The 18,621-nt window shown below is 41.0% G+C and overlaps 1 protein-coding gene across 1 annotated transcript in view; it reads right to left on the reverse strand.

Moving 5' to 3' along the window:
- INTS4 (integrator complex subunit 4) overlaps positions 1 to 18,621 on the reverse strand; it is a 119,063-nt gene that overhangs the window by 16,972 nt on the left and 83,470 nt on the right. Inside the window, exons 16-18 of the mRNA XM_021062562.1 lie at positions 13,367 to 13,460; positions 8,694 to 8,774; positions 6,343 to 6,473 (exon numbers count right to left, since the gene is read on the reverse strand). Of these exons, the coding sequence (XP_020918221.1) occupies positions 6,343 to 6,473; positions 8,694 to 8,774; positions 13,367 to 13,460 (306 nt within the window). The remainder of the gene's footprint in view (positions 1 to 6,342; positions 6,474 to 8,693; positions 8,775 to 13,366; positions 13,461 to 18,621) is intronic.

Here is an 18,621-nt window from a genome sequence, read left to right on the forward strand (position 1 = left end):
AGAATGGTATCAAGGTTCCTAATAACCTAGCTGAGTCTTTCTACTAAATTGTAAGCTCCATGAGAGAAGAGACTTGGTTTGCTTCATCAGGTATTTCCAGACACAAGCAGCTATTCAATAAATATTGGCTGAATGGATAAATAAATGATAAATGGCAAATGAAAATTTATAAGCAACAATAATTCCTTTCCCTAAAAACCCATATAGCACTTGCAACTTTCTGAACTCTGACAAATCATCAGAGGTAGAAGTGCGATCTGACGGTAAGGTTAACCAAGCAAAGACCATCAAGGCCAGAAAGGCCAGAAAGGAGGCCTTCACCTAAGCAGAGGCTGAAATGAAAGCAATTTGGCCAAGTGGTACCTTTTTCAGTTTACTTATATAGAACCAGCTTTGAGAATTTCCAAGCAGTAAAATACAAAAAGATTTGGAAACTCTTCCCAACCCCCAAAACAGAGTAGGTAGTCTCAGGTACATGGTACATGAAGTAGAACCCCCACTTTCAATGTAAAAATAAAGTCGGCTAAGGGGAACCAAATACTGACTTATAGCTCTCCAGGAAGCCTACACAACTGCCAATTTAAACTAGTCTAGACTTTCATTTATAAGGATGAAAAGACAATGGAAAATTACTAGATGTTATAAGGACAATCAGGAGCTATAAAGGAGGCTAAGCAGGGCTCAATGAGATAAAGTCAAGGCAAGAGAGCAAAGAAAACATTATTTTTAATTCTAATAAATTAACCTCAGTGAGATTTAAGAGACTTGAAAGGATAAAGCAAGAAACACAGCTACTAAAAAGGTACAAAGAAGAAAGCACACTTGAAGGAAATTCCTGTTGTGGCTCAGTGTTTAACGAACTCAACGAGCATCCATGAAGATGTGGGTTTGATCCATGGCCTTGCTCAGTGGGTTAAGGATCTGGTGTTGCCATAAGCTGTGGTGTAGGTTGCAGATGCGGCTGGGATCCCACGTTGCTGTGGCTGTGGTGTAGGCCAGCAGCTACAGCTTCAATTGGACCCCTAGCCTGGGAACCTCCATATGCCACGGTTGCGGCTCTTAAAAGATCAAATAAAAAGAAAGAAAGAAAGCCCACTTGGAAATAAAAAAATAATGACATCAACTCAACAGAGAAAGAAATGAATGAAAAATGATGAAAACTGGCACCCGTAAATTTTTAAAAACGGTATAGTGAGGAGTTTACTTAGAATATAAAGGAGAAAAAGAAACTGAAATTAGATAAAAGATAAGATATAGGGAAAATCCAGAAGATACAATATCCAGTATAAGAGACTGGAGTGGATGGAAGAAGGGGTAATTGAAATAATGGAGGAAAAAAAAATCCCTGAGATAAAATAGAGCTGAGACTTCAAAGTCTCACTAAAGGTCAGAAAGAACAATGAAACACATACCTAGCCATATCCTGGTGAAAATTCCTCAATTCTATAAAGAAAAGGAAAAATTTATAGCTTTGGGCCTTGAAAAATAAGCCACATACAAAGGAAAGAGAACCAGACTAACATCAAACATCCTAACCATAATATTAAATACTAAAATTAGGCAACAGAGCAGTATTTACAGAGTTCTGAAAAAATTTCACTTACATATGAAAACATAAGATAAGGCAGTTTTATTTATTTTTTATTTTTTAATTTTTGCTTTTTAGGGCCACATTTGCAGCATATGGAGGTTCCCAGGCTAGGGTCCAATCGGGGCTATAGATGCTGGCCTACACCACAGGCACAGCAATGCCAGATCCAAGCTGAGTCTGAGACCTACACCACAGCTCACAGCAATGCCAGATCCTTAACCACTGAGCAAGGCGAGGGATCAAACCTGCAACCTCATTGTTCCTAGTCGGATTCATTTCTGTTGTGTGAGCATACTTCTTATACACCTATTCTGAAAAAAATGAGTAGCGAATGTGCTCCAGTTGGATTGATAGTGAATTAGAAAAACGAATTTTATTTTATTTTTTTCTAGGGCCGCATCCACGGCATACGGAGGTTCCCAGACCAGGGGTCCAATCAGGGCTGAAGCCACCAGCTTGCGCCAGGGACACAGCAATGCCAGATCCAAGCCATGTCTGCGACCTATACCACAGCTCACGGCAACGCCGGATCCTCAACCCACCAAGCGAGGCCAGGGATTGAACCCGCAACCTCATGGTTCCTAGTCGGATTCGTTAACCACTGAGTCATGACGGGAACTCTGAAAAGGAATTTTAAAAGACAATTGTGGTACAAAAAGAACAATGGTGAGCAAGGTGGAGCTAAGTAATTGTCATAATGTACTTCTAAAGATTGATGCATATTTTAAGAAAAGCTTCTTAAAATAAGAGATCATTAAAAACCATAATCCAGGATTCCCATTGTGGCTCAGCAGTAACGAGCCCAACTAGTATACACAGGACTAGACACCTGGCCTCGTTTAGTGGGTTAAGGATCCACATTGCTGTGGCTGTGGTGTAGGTTGGCTAGTACAATTCTGATTCAACCCCTAGCCTGGGAGCTTCCATATGCAACAAGTGCAACCCTAAAAATACAAAAAAAAAAAAAAAAAAAAAAAATGCCCCCCAAACAAACAAAAATCTATAATAAATATGTTGAATAGTACAGAGAATTATAACCATTACCTTGTAATAACTTTTAATGGAGTATAATCTATAAAAATACCTAATCAGTATGCCGTACTCCTAAAACTAATATTGCAAATCAACTGTACATCAATTTAAAAAATCTGAAACTAAATTCCAAATTATTTTCCAGTATGAAACAATCAAATAAAAGTACACTAAAACTTTCATTCTGATTAGATGGGATCTTGATAGAGGTGATCATAAATTCTATTTTTTAATGCTGATAAACATAAGGTCAGGAGTTCCTGTCACGGCTTGGTGGTTAACAAATCCGACTAGGAACCATGAAGTTGCAGGTTGGATCCCTGGCCTTGCTCAGTGGGTTAAGGATCCTGCGTTGCCGTGAGCTGTGGTGTAGGTTGCAGACGCAGCTCGGATCCCGCGTTGCTGTGGCTCTGGCGTACGTAGGCTGGCGGCTCCAGCTCCAATTAGACCCCTAGCCTGGGAACCTCCATATGCCGAGGGAGCGGCCCAAGAAATGGCACAAAGACAAAAAAACAAAAACAAACATAAGGTCAATCGGTTTATTAAAAAATAAGAGTAAATATACTATTTATGCAACTAAAATGAGCTAATAACATTTATCAACTCTTGATACTCAGGGAGTATTTTAAAGCTTTACATATATAATAATTCAATATACCTTGCAATAACACTATGAAGGAGAGGCAAGTACTATTATTATCCCAATTTAATTTATAGGAAACGAACTGAGGCACTTAAAGGAAACAAACTGAAGTCTTAAGTAGCTTGTCCAAGGTCACTTAGTCTGCAAATGGTGGAGTCGAGATACGTATCTAAGCAATGAGGCACCACAGCCTTCTCTACCACTATGTTCTACTACTGCCTTTCTCTCAAATAGTTAAAATTAGGGTACAGAACTTTCAAAGCTCTTTAAGAAGAAACAATCAATCCAGCAAAAATCAAGGGGAAAAAAAGGTAGGAATGTATACAAATGGAAAAAATATAAAATAATACAGTACGAGTAAAGATCAAATATATTTGAATCTATATAATTATATGGAGATATGAAATATTATATTGTGGATAAAATGAAAATGAGGCAGACTAGTCAAGCATATTACGACTCTATTTATGCTAATATACATTTATCTTTTATCTTATTTTATTTTATTATTTTTTTTTTTGTCTTTTCTAGGGCCGTACCCACGGCATATGGAGGTTCCCACGTTAGGGGTCTCATCAGAGCCACAGCAGCTGGCCTACACCACAGCCACAGCAACGGAGGATCTGAGCCACGTCTGCAACCTACACCACAGCTCAGGGCCAACACCAGATCCTTAACCCACTGAGCGAGGCCAGGGATCAAACCTACAACCTCATGGTTCCTAGCTGGATTCGTTAACCACTGAGCCACAACAGGAACTCCTTTTATTTTATTTTTTGACTGTGGTCACAGCACACAAAATTCTAGGGCCAGGGATGGAACCTGCACCACAGCAGTAATGCACCAGATCCTTAACCTGTTGGGACACCAGGGAACTCCTAAACATATTTTATTTAGGGCCACACCCATGGCACATGGTTGAATTTCCTGGGCTAGGAGTCAGATCAGAGCTACAGTTGGCAGCCTACACCACAGTCTCAGTCACACCAGATCTGAGCAGCATCTGAGACTGAGCAAGGTCAGAGACTGAACCCACATCCCCATGGATACTAGTTGGGTTTGTTTCTGCTGAGCCACAATGGGAACTCCTAAACATTTATAATCTTCACATTTAGTCAGTTGTTTTAGATGGAGTGGATTACCAGAGAACAGACCCTTTACTTACTCTGCAATACTTAAACTTTTATAATAATCATATATAAGCTGAATAGGAGATCTTTTTTCTTTAAATGAAAAAGTGTAGATGCTATCACAAGCACCTATATTTTCTGAGCTGTGACTGGCACATAGCAGAGATTAAACATTTGTTAAATAAATGTATGGCTATCGCTAAGATTAAATTACTACCTATGTTTGTCAGATCACTATTATGATATGCAATGATGTATTTTTCAGTGCTTACTTAAAATAAACACTCATATTTATTTCCCAACAGCACTCAGGCAGGCAAAGCTGGCAGACTGAGCATCAAATGTGTCCTCTGTCTATTCTGTTTGTTTGTTTTTGTTGTTGTTGCTGTTTTGTCTTTTGAGGGCTGTGCCCGTGGCATATGGAGGTTCCTGGGCTAGGGGTTGTGCCAGAGCTACAGCTGCTGGCCTATACCACAGCCATAGCAACACCAGATCCAAGCTGTGTCTGCGACCTACACCACAGCTTGTGGCAACGCCAGATCTTTAACCTACTGAGCGAGGCCAGAAATGAACCCGAAACCTCATGGTTTCTAGTCCCAGATTTGTTTCTGCTGTGCTATGACGGGAACTCCCCAAAACCACTTTCAATCAAACAAGACACACCATCAAAATATCTGATTGCAGGGAGTTCTCTTGTGGCACAGCAGTTAAAAGATCTGGCATTGTCACTGCAGTGGCTTGAGTTGCACATGGGAACTTCCACATGCCTGGACACAGGAAAAAAAAATCTGATTTCAGAGAAGTTAAAATCTTTAAATATGCATTTATAATCACTGAAATATAGCAATTCTCATTATCAAAAACTTTAACAGCTATCTTTATAATGAGCTCTAGTAAGTGCCAAGGACCCTGCTAAGTGTTTTCACATGTATTATCCCATACATTCTTCATGGAACCCCAGGAAACCCCATATCATCATTCTCATTTTACAGACAGGGAAACAAGGCAGAGAGAGGCTAAAGAAATCTATCCATAATTAAATTACTAATGAGTAGAGAGTTCAGGATTGTTACAAAGTAGTCTCACAATGCTATACATTCTGTCTTTTTTTTTTTTTTTTTTTTTTGTCTTTTTGCCTCTTCTAGGGCCGCACCCACGGCATATGGAGGTTCCCAGGGTAGGGGTCCAATCGGAGCTATAGCCGCCGCCTACACCAGAGCCACAGCAACACAGGATCCAAGCCGCATCTGCAACCTACACCACAGCTCACGGCAACGCCAGATCCTTATCCACTGAGCAAGGCCAGGGATCGAATCCGAAACCTCATGGTTCCTAGTCGGATTCATTAACCACTGCGCCACGATGGAACTCCTATACATTCTCTTATTTTGTCTTTTGTTTGTTTGTTTGTTGCATACCCCACAGCTACAGCAACGCCAGATCCAAGCCATGTCTACAACCTACACCACAGCTCACAGCAACACCGGATCCTGAACCCACTGAGGGAGGCCAAGATCGAACCCGCAACCTCAGAGTTCCTAGCCAGATTTGTTGCCACTGTGCCACAATGGGAACTCTGGAACTACTCTTAATTTGTCTTTACTGCCTAGGACAGAGCAACCAGCCCCTTCAGAAGAGAACAAAATGGTCTGGCATTAAATTCTTAGAGAAATCTCTCAAGAACCATACAGAATGCCTTGTTGCCAGATGAAGATCCATGCTGCATGGTAAGCAACAGAGAGCCACTGGAGGGTTTTTCCAGGGTCTAATCTGACCCACACATGGAACTTGGAATATGTGAACGAGAAAATTAATAGCTTGCACATCCCTTAGGTAATCTTCTGAATATCATCTCATGCATCATTAACCTGGGTGAGATCTCTGAATCATTTGGAAGTGGCTTTAAAAGGACTGGGCCACCCCTTCTGGCCAACCACACATCTTACCCTCGAGTAGTCCGTGCTATTACAATAAGTTGCAAGGCTTTGGCCTGCAGCCTCATATGATGGATAATCACCACCTGCTTGCTCTCCACACCACTATACATGAACTCCATTTTGTAGGTCTCTTCCATGATCTATAAGGAAAAGGTAAGCAACAATCAGTGAAGACATCCCAACAGTCTTACTCGAGAGCATACAGAATTCCAGGTGCAACCAGATCTGAACAGAGGTTTTTTGTTTTCGTTTTTGTTTGGCTGCACCTGCAGCATGTGGAAGTTCCCAGACCAGGAACTGACCCCAGGCCAAAGCTGTAACCAGAGCCACAGAAGTGATGACGCCAGATCCTTAAGCTGCTGAGCCATGAGGGAACGCCAGAGGGTTTTTTTTTTTTTTTTTTTTTTTTTGTCTTTTTAGGGCTGCACTCGAGACATATGGAAGTTCCCAGGCTAGGGGTCAAATTTGAGCTGTAGCTGTTGGCCTATGCCACAGCCATAGCAACGCCAGATTCAAGCCATGTCTGCAATCTACACATCTCATGGCAACGCTGGATCTTTTAACCCACAGGGACTGAACCCGTGTCCTCATGGATATTAGTCAGGTTCATTACCACTGAGCCATGACAAGAACTCCTAGAGGGTTTTTGTCTTTTAATGCCTATGCTTTAATTCTGAACTGAGATTTTTAAGTGCCTGTGTTGAGAGACATTAGTATAACTTGAGAGAAATTAATATACGTGTGGAGAGAAATTAGTATAGTATGTCTGATGAAGAGAGAACAAATTATTGTGTCAATTAAAAAAACAAACTTTCATCTGGTAATATCTTAGTTAATGATTCGAAGACATGAGTGTTTAACTGCTGATGACACTGTAAAGCACTGTAATACTAAAGCAAAGTCACTGTGCTGTGGCAGCAAATGAATATATGCTACGTATGGAAATGAAATCCCCAGCAAAGTCCTTCAGAATTTAGCATCAGGAACCATTAACTACCTGTTAGTCATCCAGACTGTGCTGGGGGTCTGGTCTGTCAGAGGGATTTTAGGGAGGCCATCAATGCAGAAAACAACATCAGTGACCTCAGCTCAAGCCCAGTGCATGTTAAGCTCTTGCTGTCTTCTATTCAAACCAGCTACTCCTCTCCAAATGATGCTTCTCTTTACCTTCTGTGCTCGCCTCCCTTTGCAGGCTCGGGAGTTAGAGAAATGACTCCAGGTTCTCCAACAACCGATGTTAAGATATATTACCTAATTACATGATGCCTCAATTTCCCTATCTGTAAATGCGGAAGAAACACACCACATCACAAAATCTAAAGGATTAAATGGGGCACGGAAGGTAACTGGCAACGGTAGTTCCTTTCTCTCTTTCTTCCAAACTGCTGCTCCCTGGTCCCATCCCTCCCCACTCGGCCCATCTGAGGAGCCAGAGTCATTACGATCTACTCCCCACAATAAGCCACACCACAGGTCTGTGAGGGAGTCTAGATTAGATGAGAGATCAGCAGAGCAGGGAAGAGAAAACAGAATCTGGGTATCAGAGGATCTGAGCTTAAGTCTCTGACTTACTACCTATAGCTCTATGAATATAATTTTCTGAGTATTAACTGCCTCATCTGTAAAATGGACTTAATTCTTATTCCTGCCTCATGGGATTACTGTGAGGGCTAAGTAAAACAGACTTGAAATCATCAGTGAATTGTAATTTAAGAATCACCATCATCATCATCTTCCTACTGCGTCATAATTAGGCCAGAAACCATGACCCAGAAGAGTTCGCCAAATCCCAATATCCAAGAATAAAGAGAAACTGCTCAAAATTAGAAAGAAATAAACTTAAGTTTATTTACTATTTGTTTGCTACTTATGAAAACAAACAAAAGTGCTACTAATGAACTAAGGAGAAACATAAGGATCTTTTAATATTCAAGAGATGGTTTAAAAAAAGAGAGAGAGCTGTTACAGGCTAAAAATATAAACAACCTCATAATGAATTCAGCTGTATTCCAAGATGAAACACTCAAGACAGTATTTATTAGATTTTCATATCTCTGAAATATAACCTAATAATATTCTTTCTAGAATATTCACAAAAGGATCTTAGAAATCAGGAAGGTTAAGGAACCTGCTCAGTATCACCCAGGAAATTAGAGGCAGACAGAGGAACAGACCCCAAGTTCCTGACTCAAAAGCCATGGCTGTGTCTCCTACTTATGCTGCTTTTTGTACCACTAACTTCTTTCACGGACTGAAATGGGGAGGCCACAGCAGAGCCTGTAAAGGCCTCTAGCTCTCACTTAGATAATGCAATTCCTGGACAGAGATAGATATCTGAGATGAAGGTGTCATGAGCTTACCTGCTTTGCTGCTGCTGAGGCCAAATCACTCTGCTTCAGATACAAAGGGGCAGCCACATTCCACAGCTTCTCCTGCAAAGCCTAAGAATCAGAACAGAACACAGAGGTCAAAAAGACTGCCATATCGCAACATCTTCTCAGATCCACCTCTTAGAGTAATGAGATAAAACCAAAAATAAACAAATGGGGCCTAATTAAACTTAAAAGTTCCTGCACAGCAAAAGAAACCCTAAAGAATGGGAGAAAATCTTTGCAAGTGAATCGACTGACAAGGGATTAATCTCCAAAATTTATAAACACCTTCTGCAGCTCTATACCAAAAAAACAAACAACCCCATCCAAAAATAGGTAGAAGATCTAAACAGACAGTTCTCCAAAGAAGACATACAGATGGCCAAGAAACACATGAAAAGATGTTCAACATCACTCATTATTAGAGAGATGCAAATCAAAACCACCAGCCAGAATGGCCATCATCCAAAAGTCTACAAACAAGAAGTGCTGGAGAGGGTGTGGAGGAAAAGGAACATGTACACTGTTGGTGGGATTGTAAATTGGTGCAACCACTGTGGAAAACAGAATGGAGATTCCTCAGAAAACTAAACATAGAACCACCATTTGATCCAGCAATCCACTCCTGGGCATCTATCCAGAGAAAACCATGACTCGCAAAGACACACATACTCCGATGTTCATTGCAGCACTATTTGCAATAGCCAAGACATGGAGGGAGTTCCTGTCGTGGCGCAGTGGTTAACGAATCCGACTAGGAACCATGAGGTTGCAGGTTCGGTCCCTGCCCTTGCTCAGTGGGTTAACGATCCGGTGTTGCCGTGAGCTGTGGTGTAGGTTGCAGACGCGGCTCGGATCCCGTGTTGCTGTGGCCTGGCGTAGGCCGGTGGCTACAGCTCTGATTAGACCCCTAGTCTGGGAACCTCCATATGCCGCGGGAGCGGCCCAAGAAACAGCAACAACAACAACAACAAGAACAAAAAAAAAAAAAAAAAAAAAAAAAAAAAAAAGACATGGAAACAACCTCAATGTCCATCGACAGAGGAGTGGATCCAGAAGATGTGGTACATATACACAATGGAATATTACTCAGCCATTAAAAGGAACGAAATACCAGCATTTTTAGCAACATGGATGGACCTAGAAATTATCATGCTAAGTGAAAGCAGTCAGACAATGAGACACAACATCAAATGCTTTCACTGACATGCGGAATCTGAAAAAGGACAGCATGAACTTTGCAGAACAGATACTGACGCACAGACTTTGAAAAACTTATGGTCTCCCAAGGAGACAGTTTGGGGGGTGGGGGATGCACTGGGTTGTGGGTTGGAAATTCTATAAAATTGGATTGTGATGATCATTTTACAACTATAAATGTAATAAATTCATTGAGTAATAAAAAAATAAAATAAAAAAGAAAGTCAACATAAAAAAAAAAAGACTGCCATATCACTTGAGACTTAGGTATCTGTTTTGCTTTGAAAATTGACCGTGATCAGGACTTCCTCTCAATCTTATTTTAAGACAACAAGCCCTACCTATTATGGACAGAGAGGTGACCAATGGTTTGCCCAAATGAACTCCTCCCCATTCAATTCTTTGCCCAAAGCCCCTCTGTCCCAGACCACAGCTTGCAAGTGGAATACAGAAGCCATAAAGCCAAACTACAGCCATGAAGGCCTCACCAGAATTTCAGGGAAGCCAGGCTTTGAGGCTCTGGGACCTCCTTGATCCCAGAGCCACTGGCCTACACCCCTACTGCCTAGAACCTACCTGCTTGACTTAGTTTTTATTTCTTTGCTCCACGCTCACTATCCTTTGAACAGTCCCATCACCTTACCAACATATACAAATAAGAAATCAAGAAGCTTTTCTAGATTCCTCCCTCTTTCAATTATATCTACTTTCAAAACATCAATTAGAGCCACGGATTTTACCTTCCATCTCTCTCCTTGCATATCCATTCATCCGGCCATCTCATCTAAACCTCTGCTATGTTCTCTTATTTCCACAATCCTTCTTCTTCTTTTTCTTCCTTTTTTTTTTTTTTTTGCTTTTTAGGGCTGCACCAGCAGCATATGAAGCTCCCAAGTTAAGGGGTGAATAGGAGCTTCAGCTGCCAGCCTACACCACAGCCACAGCAACATCTAGATCTGAGACGCATCTGTGACTTATACCGCAGCTCACAGCAGCACCAGATCTTTGACCCACTGAGCAAGGCCAGGGGTCAAACCCGCATCCTCATGGATACTTGTCAGGTTCATTTCTGCTGCGCCACAACCAGAACTCCTTCACGGATCTTCTTAATTACAGATATAATCTAATAACATTATAGAACACCTAAAGTAACACTGTCAAGCAGAAATATAACACAAGCTATGTATATAAATTTTTATTTTCTAGTAGCTACATTTTTAAAAGTAAAAAAAAAGGTGAAATTAATTTTAACAACATAGTTTATTTAACCCAGTATATCCAAGGTTTACCTTTCCACCACGCAATCAATATCTTAAAAATTGGAGTTCCCGTCGTGGCGCAGTGGTTAACGAATCCGACTAGGAACCATGAGGTTGCGGGTTCGTCCCTGCCCTTGCTCAGTGGGTTAACGATCCGGCGTTGCCGTGAGCTGTGGTGTCAGTCGCAGACGCAGCTCGGATCCTGCGTTGCTGTGGCTCTGGCGTAGGCGGTGCTACAGCTCCGATTCGACCCCTAGCCTGGGAACCTCCATATGCTGCTGGAGCGGCCCAAGAAATGGCAAAAAGACAAAAAAAAAAAAAAAAAATAAAAATTATTAATGAGGGGAGTTCCCAACGTGGTGCCGTGAAAACAATGACTAGGAACCATGAGGTTGCAGGTTCGATCCCTGGCCTCGCTCAGCGGGTTAAGGATTCGGCATTGCCGTGAGCTATGGTGTAGGTCACAGATGTGGCTCGGATCCCACGTTGCTGTGGCTCTGGTGTAGGCTGGCAGCTACAGCTCTGATTAGACCCCTAGCCTGGGAACCTCCATATGCCGTGGCTGTGGCCTTAAAAGACAAAAAAAAAAAAAAATTATTAATGAGATAGTTTACATTTTTTTCATACTAAGTCTAAGAAATCCAGGGTGTATTTACACTTACAGCACACCTCAATTTGAACATTCCAAGTGCTCAACAGCACAGGCACCTATGACTACCATTATTAGACAGTGGCCGGTCTAAACTATAGATACAGAAATTTTTAATTACCTAAATCTTACTACCACTAACAGAGTTGTTATTTTTGAATACTTGCTTCCAATCATTTCTCACATGCATGTTTTTAATAAATAGTTGGAGTCAGAAAGCGTAAGTTATTCGGTGTGCTTTTTTCATACGACATTCTATCTTATCATGTTATTATATAATTCTTCATAAATATCATTCTGCTACAGAATATAATGTTGAGTAAATGTACCAGAATTTAGTTAGCTCTTGCCCTATCATCAAATACTCGCCTCCCTTGGGTTTTAAGTCGGGGTCCCTTACGTACCCTTTCCATGAGTTGAGTAAAAAACATAGTTCTACATTCTTTTTAGGAATAATCTCTTTTCTTACTGAAAAAAATGTGGATTCTTTTCAGAAGCCTTCTGTATTCCTATGCAGAAGATAGCAAGCCAAGGAAGTAGAAAGAAGACCAACACTGACATGTCGCTATGAACCAGACTCTAGACCCAGGGTTTCCACATACACTGCTTGCTGCCAATCCTTACCTGGGTAGAGTCGTTATTAGCCCTGTTTCGTTGGAGCTTGGAAAGGCCAAACAACTTTGCCAAGGGACATGAAGGAACTTTGAGGGGTGATGGAAAATATTCTCTAACTTAAATGGGGGATGGTTACATAGGCACATACGTTTCAAAGAATCTATCTAGCTGAATAAGAGCTGTTTAAATCCCAACCAACTTCAGCGTACACACCTACCTTCACAAGCCACACACACCTGCACAACCCTAAGCTCACATATCTTACAGTGGCAAATAATCTGACTCTTCCATTTATTCTGACTGTAGCCAAATATCATTAGGAACTTTGAAGACTAACAACATTGAGAAATAAAGCTAAGATAAAGTTTTATCAGTGGAAGGGTTCTCCTGAAGTCTAAGTCTAAATTTATAGCAGAACTCTGCGGCAGAGGCTGACAGCTATTGAGCCAGTTAATGGATTTTCAACTCAGTGAACTGAAACAGCTTCTTGGGTACCAATTTCATGTGTCTATATACATATAATCTGACTATACAAAGTATGAAATGCCAGCAATTGGCCTTTTAAGAGCAATAAAGTCAATCTTTGGCGAATTTGGCTTTGATCAAGTGAAAATTAGCATTAAAAAATAATAATATGAAAGTTTATATAAGATCTTTGCTAATCAAATTACTTAAAAAGTTAAAATCCTTGACATTCTAATGAAAGTGGTTATCCAATCATCTATACAAATGATAAAAGAAGTTACCCAAATTAAAAAGTCAAATTCCAAATTATTTATTAGAGATAAATACAATTATACTGCAGAGTACATAATTTCTCCACTGCTAAGCAGTTGCATGAGACGATGTATTTTTCCACTTATGGCCTCAAACACTCTTGGATCCATTAAAGTGTACTCTTAGCATCACACTCATGAACAAAATGGATCAGAACCAACCTTGATGAGAAGAAGTTGACACCTAAGGTAGGTAGCAGAGAAGTCAGCTACTCCTGCCAATTCAGACTGAAGTTCTCCAAGTCTTTGCAGATCCCTGTAGTAAACAAAACCCCAAGCCAAACATAGAATAAGGATAATGACACCAATTAAAGATCATGTCAAAAGCATTTTACTATTTCATACCTAGTAAAACGGTCTAAATTTTTAAATGGTAGTTCCCAGTGCTAAAGTGGTTATAATGAAACTGGTTCACTTACACTTTGATAGCAGCTTAAGTTGATATAATTCTTCTCAAAGTAAAATCGTACTACATTATAAAATCACAAATAGTCAAGTATTGTGATCTGTAGATTTATCCTGAGAAGTATTTATTTATTTATTATTTTGTCTTTTTAGGGCTGAACCCACAGCATATGGAGGTTCCCAGGCTAGGGGTAAATTGGAGCTGTAGCCACTGGCCTACACCACAGCCACAAGGGATCCCAGCTATGTCTGCAACCTATGCCATGGCTCACAGCAATACCAGATCCTTAACCCACTGAGCGAGGCCAGGGATCGAACCTTCATCCTCATGTATGCTAGTCAGATTCGTTTCCACTGAGCCACGATGGGAACTCCCTGAGAAGTAATTCTAAGAGAAATATTCAACAGAAATGAAATGCTTTACCCCCACAATACTCACTGCTGTGTGGACCATTATAGTAAAACCCAGTAACTACTTAAATAGTCAATGGTAGAAGAATTATTGAATAAATTACTGGTGCATCCAGTCTACGGAATAGTCTACAACAACCACTAAATATAACACGGTAATAAGGTATATGACCTCAACTATGTATAAGTACATATTTATAAATCTGAAAAATACAGCAAACCGTTTTCTGGATCAAGGTATTTAGAGTGCTTCTTAGGGCCTTCTCCCAACTATGCTTTATTTTCCAAGTGTTTTATACAATGGACAAGATGTTCTGTATCATCAGAAAAAAAAATTTAAGGTCTTACAGTGGACTTGTTGGCTACCTACCCAGTCAGTCATTCTCCATTTCTTCCTTACTAAGTGAACCCCAATTTTGTTCAAAAGAAGGTGTCCCAATGCAGTTCCAAGTAGAGTCTAACTGGACTTAGCCAATTAGTACATGTCATCTCCCTGGTTATGTGACCTCAGCTGGCCTCATCAGTCCTAATAGAAGGATTTACACTGAATACTTGAAGCAGGTCTGATGGGGTCTCTGAATCACTCACACATGCTCTCTTTCTGTGTTTCTACCTCCATCTCTCAGTAGACTGAACAACATTTTACAGCCCTGAATACCACTGGCAGCCATATGTTTCTTTTTTTTTTTTTTTGTCTTTTTGCTATTTCTTGGGCCGCTCCCCGGCATATGGAGGTTCCCAGGCTAGGGGTTAATGGAGCTGTAGCCACTGCCTACCCAGAGCCACAGCAACGTGGGATCCGAGCCGCATCTGCAACTACACCGCAGCTCACGGCAAGCCGGATCGTTAACCCACTGAGCAAGGGCAGGGACCGAACCCGAACCTCATGGTTCCTAGTCGGATTCGTTAACCACTGCGCCACGACAGGAACTCCAAGAGGTTTTCTAATACTTGCAATTAAAGCATCCTAACTGGATACAGGTATCAACAAAGTGATTGCAACCATATAAAACATAACTGTCTGTGGACAAGAAAATAAAAAGAGGCAAAGACAGATAAAACAGTTGAGTTGGGAGTTCCCATTGTGGTTCCTCAGGTTAAGAACCTGACTAGTATACATGAGGATGTGGGTTAAATCCCTGGCCTCCCTCAGTGGATTAAGAATCCGGTGTTGCCATAAGCTGTGGTGTAGGCTGCAGATGCAGCTTGGATCTGGTGTTGCGGTGGCTGTGGTGTAGGCCAGCAGTTGTAGCTCCAATTCGACCCCTAGCCTGGGAACATCCATATGCCACAAGTGCAGCCCTAAAAAACAAAAAACAAAACAAAACAAGCTGTACTGGGAGCTGGAATTAGTGATTTTAAATGTTTAATTCCTCGCATAGAAGATACATACTTAGCTAGTATGTACAGAACTCAAAGATACTAAACTGATGGAACTCAAAAGATAGTAAAAGATATCCAATTAAAGTAACCCACTTTCCTATACCTATTGTGCTGGTAACCAGTACACCCTTTCCAGAGGCAACCAGCATTACCAGTTTCTTTTAAATTCTTTTGGAAATGTCCTCTATATCTACAAAAGTAACATTTTACTTTTCTTTCTTTTTGGGTGAGAGAGAGAGAGAGGAGAGGAGAGAGAGGGAGAGAGGGAGAGAGGAAGAGTGTGTGTACGAGACCCAACAATTCATCTTTCATAGAATTGGTAGAAAGCTGCCTTGTTTTTTAATAGAAGCATCAAAATTTCATACAGAAACAATAACTGAGGGAAACCTAAAGATATGGCTCATGAAGGAAGTTAACTGTTTCAGGGCTGGCATAATATATCAGGTTTCACAGCAGCCTGTACAAAATTATCCATTGGACTAATAAGCTCCTCCCTCCAATCTCAGGTAAGTTTCTCAGTAGCTAACACGGCCTCCAGAGGACCTTGATACCAGAATGAAAATGCCTTGGAAATGTACAAAAAGAGAATTATTCTGAAAGTGATTGAAGAAATTGGGGTCTGTGGCTTATATACCAGTCTCTTTTTAGTTTCGGTGATTTGAGCTGATCCTCGAGCTTACTCTTTTGTGGAAACCCAGCAAATAAAAGGCAAGACCTGGTACTAGCTAATCACATGTGTAAAATGCTATTTTGGTGGCCAGACGGTCTTTCCCTTTCCCACCACTGATGTCTGTCTTACAAAAGACAGCCCTGAATCATTCTACTCCTGAACCATCTAATCTCCAGAAAGATGCTGCCTTCTGTTACATTATAGAGAACACAGACCAGCTGACTACACTTTAGCTGACTGCCCCCAGGTGTTAAGTCATTCGACCACCCTTGCAATGCAGCAACTGTTGTGAATTGCACAGAGCAGGATGCAACCCAACCAGCCACAAGAAGCCTGAACTGCTGTACAAAGACAGAAACGTGCTAGCTGCGCAGCAAAATGCTGTGTCCCAGTGTTTCTTCTCTACCTCTTTATGCCCACAATCCCCAGGAAGCCATGAGGACTGGCTTAGATCCATCAGGAAACCATGAGGATGTGGTTGAGATCCATCACGAGACTCTTCAATGAAAAAGGTACCAAGAGCACCTTCTATGTGCACTGCACTAGGTGTGCCAGGTGTTCCCTTATATGAGCTCGTTTAATCCTCACAACATGGACTGCGATTACAGGTATACTTCGCAAACTGTGTGACTGCAGACCACCACAAAAAAAGGAAATATTACAATAGGGTGAGGCATACAAATGTTTTAGTTTCCCAGTGCGTATAAAAGTCATGCTGGGGTTCCCATCGTGGCTCAGCAGGTAACGAACCCAACTAGTATCCATGAGGATGCGGGTTTGATCCCTGGCCTCACTCAGTGGGTTAAGGATAACGCATTGCCAGGAGCTGTGGTGAAGGATGCAGATGCGGCTTGGATCTGGCATTGCTGTGGCTGTGGTGCAGACCAGCAGCTGTAGCTCTGATTTGACCCCTAGCCTGGGAACCTCCATAGGCCACAGGTATGGCCCTAAAAAGACAAAAAAAAAAAAAAAAAAAAAAAAGTCTACAGGGAGTTCCCTGGTGGCTCAATGGCTTAAGGATACAGTGTTGTCACCGCCATGGCACAGGTTTGTTTCCTGACCCTGGAACTCCCAAATGCCACAAACATAAAAAGTTAATTAATTAAAAAAAAATAAAGAAAAGGAGTTCCTGTTGTGGCACAGCAGAAACGAATCCAACTAGTACCCATGAGAATGTGGGTTTCGATCCATGGCCCCACTCAGTGGGTTAAGGATCCAGCATTGCCGTAAGCTATGGAGCAGGTCACAGACGTAGCTTGGATCCCACATTGCCATGGCTGTGGCATGTGCTTCCAGCTGTAACTCTGAATCGACCCCTAGCCTGGGAACTTCTATATGTCACAGGTGCAGTCCTAAAAAGCAAAAAAAAAAAAAGGAAAAGAAAAGAAAGAAAAGTCTACAAATAATAAATGCTGGCTAGGGTGTGGAGAAAACGGAACTCCTCCTACACTGCTGGTGGGAGTACAACCAGTATGGAAAACAGTATGGAAGTTCCTTAAAAGACTAAAAATAGAACTCTATCTGGAAAAGATAAAACTCTTTTTTTTTTTTTTTTTGTCTTTTTCTAGGGCTGCACCCAAGGCATATGAAGGTTCCCAGTCTAGGAGTCTAATCAGAGCTGTGGCCACCGAGGGATCCTAGCCACGTATGCGACCTACACCACATCTCATGGTAACGCCGTATCCTTAATCCACTGAGCAAGGCTAGGGATCGAACCTGCAACCTCATGGTTCCTAGTCGGACTGTTAACCACTGAGCCATAATGGGAACTCTGAAAAGATAAAAACTCTAATTTGAAAAGCTACATGCAGCCAATGTTGACTGCAGCACCATTTACAATAGCCAAGATATGTTGTGAGCCATGCAGAAAGTCCAACAATAGTCAAGATATGGAAGCAACCTAAATGTCCATCGATAGAGGAATGGTTAATGAAGATGTAGTACATATATACAGTGGAATATTACTCAGCCATAAGAAGTAATGAAATAATGCCATTTGCAGCAACATGGATGGATGTAGAAATTATCATACTAGGTGAAGTTAGTAAAAGACAAACATCATATGATATCACTTTTATGTGGAATCTAAAAAAAAAGATACAAACGAACTTATTTATAAAACAGAAACTTATTCACAGAAACACAGAAAACAAACTCATGGTTACCACAGAGGAAAGGAGAGGGGGATAAATTAGGACTTCAGGTTTAGCAGATTCAAACTACTATATATAAAATAAACAACAAGGTCCTGCTGTAATAACAGGGAACTATATTCGATATCTTCTAATAAAAGACACTGGGAAATAATCTGAAAATCAACAATACTTCAATTTAAGTAAATAAATGAATAACAATTTTAAAAATTAACCCAAAGATTGGTTTCATGTCTTAGTTTTATCACTTCCTAGAATATGATCTTGGATCCCAACTCCTTCCTCTGGGAATAGAGGGTACTATAGAGCTCATAAGACTGCTGTGACGATCAGTATATGTGGAAAGCATGTTTATGTTTATGGTTTCCTTTGCTGTGCAAAAGCTTTTAAGTTTA

This window comes from Sus scrofa, chromosome 9, assembly GCF_000003025.6.
Source record: "Sus scrofa isolate TJ Tabasco breed Duroc chromosome 9, Sscrofa11.1, whole genome shotgun sequence".
Taxonomy (NCBI): Eukaryota; Metazoa; Chordata; class Mammalia; order Artiodactyla; family Suidae; genus Sus; species Sus scrofa.